This window comes from Dendrobates tinctorius, unplaced genomic scaffold, assembly GCF_039654945.1.
Source record: "Dendrobates tinctorius isolate UK_male_01 unplaced genomic scaffold, ASM3965494v1 ptg000165l, whole genome shotgun sequence".
NCBI classification, from domain to species: Eukaryota; Metazoa; Chordata; class Amphibia; order Anura; family Dendrobatidae; genus Dendrobates; species Dendrobates tinctorius.
The window spans coordinates 27,660,991-27,665,539 of NW_027361832.1; the positions used below are offsets into that span (position 1 = coordinate 27,660,991).

The 4,549-nt window shown below is 43.8% G+C and overlaps 1 protein-coding gene across 1 annotated transcript; it reads left to right on the plus strand.

Annotated features, from left to right (window-relative positions):
- The first annotated feature begins 923 nt into the window (after window positions 1-923).
- LOC141053075 (uncharacterized) lies at window positions 924-2,989 on the plus strand. The gene is made up of 2 exons (XM_073550389.1): window positions 924-1,263; window positions 1,388-2,989. The coding sequence occupies exon 2, from the start codon at window positions 1,815-1,817 to the stop codon at window positions 2,898-2,900; it is 1,086 nt and encodes a 361-aa protein (XP_073406490.1). The 5' UTR covers window positions 924-1,263; window positions 1,388-1,814; the 3' UTR covers window positions 2,901-2,989.
- Window positions 2,990-4,549: the final 1,560 nt, after the last annotated feature.

Below are 4,549 nucleotides of genomic sequence, written 5' to 3' on the forward strand. Positions count from 1 at the left end.
ATTTTGCTGCCTTTGTGTAAGTATAGCTGCCTCTACAAATGGGTAATAATTTGTGTTCTTTTACAGACCTCAGCATCGGACCCGGCAAGTGAGGCGGAACATCGGGAGCAGCCTAGCCAAGTCACGGCGAGGAGACGCAATGTAAGTATACAGTCTTTGCAGGTACCTTTTTTTTAAAAAAAATTTTCTATTCCTTTTTTTCTGTCCTGTTTTTCATCTTCTATATCTTTCTTCTTTTCTGTTTCCTTTATTTTCTATTTAATTCTCATCAATTTCCAAGATTATAATTTTTTTTTCTAGGTTCCACAACGGGATGAAGACATCTATCTTGACAACGAGCACCTGATCCGCCTTGTCCAGGACCGTGTCCTGTTGTGGGACAGCCGTGACCAGCAGTACAAGGACATTGTGGTGACCCGGCAGCTCTGGAATGAGGTGGCCACAGCGTTGATGGAGGGTTGGGACAGCGCCTCTGCAGCTTCCAAAAAGGCGTTTAGCAAGAATTTCCCTGCTGTGTGATGCCGCATTGACTCTTGTTCCTGAGGATACTGTTATGTTTCCTGATAGATATATTCTATCAGGAAACATAACAGTGTTCTCAGGATCAACAGTGACTGCTTTGTGTTTATTACTGCTGTGTTGATCATGCCTTGAATCTTGTTCATGAGGATACTGGTGTGTTTCTTGCAAGATATCTTCTTGCACAAAACACACCAGTGTCTTCATGATCAACAGTGACTGCATTGTGTATTGTAATGCTTTATTGACCATGCTTTAACTCTTGCTGCTGATGATACTGGTATGTTTCTTGCAAGATATATTCTTGCACAAAACTCACCAGTGTCCTCATGATCAACAGTGACTGCATTGTGTATTGTAATGCTTTATTGATCATGCTTTAACTCTTGCTGCTGATGATACTGGTGTGTTTCTTGCAAGATATATTCTTGTAGGAAACACACCAGTGACCTCAGGATCAACAGTGATTGCATTGTGTATTGAATTCTTTTGTGATGCTGCATTGAATGTTTGTCAAGTTCACTCAGGTGTGTGTGATGATACAGATGTTGCCATCAGTGCATTGTGTAACGTTTTTTCAACAGTGAACAAAGTCCGCACACGTTGGTGCTCGATGAAGGACCGCTTCAACACTGATGTTCGTTCAGAGGGACAGGTTTGCAGTGGTTCAGCGGCAAGGACCAGAACAAAGTACCGCTATCATCGCGAGTTGGCATTCCTAAGACCGGTCCTTGCCACCAGAGAGTAAGTATTATATACTGTATATATATATATATATATATATATATTAATAACCTGTGTTTTTCTATTCCACAGCTGATGCTTCTTGTAAATGCATGATAGTAATGTTTTACTTTTCTTTCCACAGCACCTGGAGCAGCACCCTGCAACCTGTCCCTGGAGCGGTCCTTCATCGATCGACCTCGGACCCGTCCCAGCCATCCAACAGCCAGGAAACAACTTGCATGTCAGCAACATGGACAGCTTGTGACCAGGTAGCTGGTCAATCAGGTGTTCCCCTGTCCCAGGTCTCTGCCACTGGTTATACGGGCACTACCCGCCAGCGGCAGAGGGCCACGGACAGGCCTGTCTTGCCCGAGTTCATGCACTTGAGCGAGGCCTTTCATGCTAGCCTCAAGTCGCTGTCAGACAGAGTGGAAAGCGGTTTTTCACTCATGGAACACGGTTTTACCCACATGGAACACCGCTTCCACTCTGTCGACTAGCGCCTTGACCGGCTGGAGGCTGACCTCAACAGACCAGCGCACCATTTCTTTAGTAAAATTGAATGGGGCATGGTGGAACACCTTAGTCATGAGCAACAGCTGAATGTGTTGCAAGCCTGCAACACTGCTTACTTACAGGCTATGCAGCAGAATCAGTACGTGCAGCAGACAGTGATGTCATTCCCATCTGTGCCACCACTGACTCGCTTCACCACAGTACCGACTTCTGCTGCATACCACTGCACGGCCACCTGCATTCCTAGCCAAGCTGGACACCAATACACCACACCAATGCCGAGTGCTGCTGGACACTCCACCTCCGCCACCACCATGGCAAGCGCTACTCCTGTCTGGAGCACCGCTACCTCCACCGTTCCACAATCTTGGTGCACCGCCAGCGCACAGCCAGCTGGGGCCACCGCCACCTATTCTCTTGGACAGAACACCGACACAACATCTCCATCTAGGCGCACTGCCACCACTCAGCATCAGTATGGAAGCACCGCCACCACTCCTCATCATTCCAGGAGCACCGCCACCACTCCTCATCATAGGAGCACCCCCACCACTTCGCCCCCTAGGAGCACCGCCACCACTCCTCATCATAGAAGCACCGCCACCACTTCACCTCCTAGGAGCAATGCCACCACTTCTCCTACTAGGAGCACCGCCACCACTTCTCCTCATAGGAGCACCGCCACCACTTCTCCTCGTAGGAGTATCACCACCACTTCTCCCACAAGAAGCACCGACAACCCTTCTCCTTCTAGGAGCACCGACACCACATATTCTCCTTCAAGGAGCACCGCCACCACTGAGCAGCAGAGGGGTGACTCACATTTCCTCTTTTTCTCATCACGGACATGGTCCACCATCTCCAGGCGGTCAAGCAATGTAAGGCGGTCACACGGTGGTAGTCGGTACAGGCAGGTAACTCCTGCCCCAAAGAAGCAGAAGAAACAAAAGACTTTGCTTGTCACGCCCCCCTCTCCTTCTAATGTTTCTCAACCTGCCTCCATTTCCATCCCTGAGCTCCCTTCCCCCACTACTTTAGCCGCCCCTTCACCTAGAACCCCTTCCTCAACTTCCAGCCGTTCCTCGTCTCTCCACACCCCCAAAGTATCCCACTCTTCTCCCAAACGTCCTTCAAAATAAAATTTCTTTTATTTATTTTTTTACAAAATAAATGTGCAATTCTTCTTTCACAAAATACGGTTTGATTAATGTGTCTTTCGCCGCCTACACACACTGCACCGTACACTTTGCGTTTCTGCCACCACATAGCTCCATTACTGACACATGTTTCTTGTCAGTCTTGGAGATATGTGTATTCAAAAACACAAATCTATATGACTTGTATTTGCCCCACCAGTCTCTTCAGTCAGCTAATATTACACAGACTGAATAGAGGATGGTGTTGAGTGCAAGGCGTATCTATTGTTACCTTGCCAGGTATCATAAAAAGTTAATTGACTATGGTATGTTTTTTTTACCATCATCATTTAACTTTTTGTGATACAAGGCAAGGTGATTCGAAATATACCTTGTAATTAACCACATCGTTGATTCAGTGTGTGTTGATAAACTGAGGAGATGATGGGGAAAATACACGCCATATGTATAATACCCTGTCCTTGTATCATAACTATCACACCTGGGCAGGTGAATACACATGAGTTTTAACCTGCAGTGTCGCTTCAGTCTGCATATATTTCTATCAGACTGTTAGTTCGCGAACACGTTCGTGATATAGAAAAAGCTAAAGAGGCCAAGGATGAAGAACAACTCAAGACGCTTCCAAGGCACTTTAGAGCTTTCCATAATTCTGAAGTTAAAGTTTGAAAATTTTTGCAATAGATCAGGTATCCTTAGGTATGAGAGATGGTGATCTGTTTCGAGTGTTATCACAAGTGGAGAGTCGATGGATTTACAGACTCAACACTATGGTCCCTGTGGGATTGAATGAGAGTAATGGTTTTGGGTCCTTTCTGTAAAAATTGTATGGGTATCTTTTTAGTCTTGGTTTTAGTTTTCTGTTTTTAATTATTTTTTCCGGTGCTTATACTCCAGTTCTCTATCTTCGCATCGCAATATATGATCTGGCATGGAATTCACTGTTGAGGGCATTTCAAGATTTTATGAAGAAACACTTCTCTCACAAGAAATCTACGGCTCTTTCCACTCCCATTGGGTCTTCAATATTTTGGTCATATTTTTATTAATTTTTTCTTTTTTCATTTGTTTATTTTATTCATTAATTTTTTTATTTTTTATTTTTACACTTTTTCCACTTTTTATTTTCCTCACAATTTTCTTTGTGTATTTGTGCTATATATTACGCATTATACATAATTGTGTGTAAAATTACTTTTTGATATATGACATATGATGTGTGTATTGTATGCCATGTGTTATTTTTATGTACATTCGTTTTTAACAGAGACATGATATATAGTTGTCATAGTCATATGATGCACATACACTTTTATATGTTCTGCACACACATTATGCTAGTTGTTAAAAAAATTCTTTGCTTGCATAGTGTGCTTATAATTGACACATATGTGTGTGCCTTTGCACTCTATGTCAGGCATATTCACTTCAATGGTTTATACACACCGTTATAATTATTTCAGTATCATTACGCTTCATCCCCTCACTTTTAACACTTGTTATCACTTTAAATAGTGATTATTATTCTTCATAATTATTTTATTTTTGTGTCCTCACTTGAGCGCATGCCCAGTTCTGTCCTCCCTAGGTGCCTTCTGACGTGCTCAGTCTGGTATGTGGCGGTCTCCGGC

Bases quoted from the DNA above. Each gene is read 5' to 3' on its own strand.
- LOC141053075 (XM_073550389.1), top strand. From the start codon at position 1,815: ATGGTGGAACACCTTAGTCATGAGCAACAGCTGAATGTGTTGCAAGCC.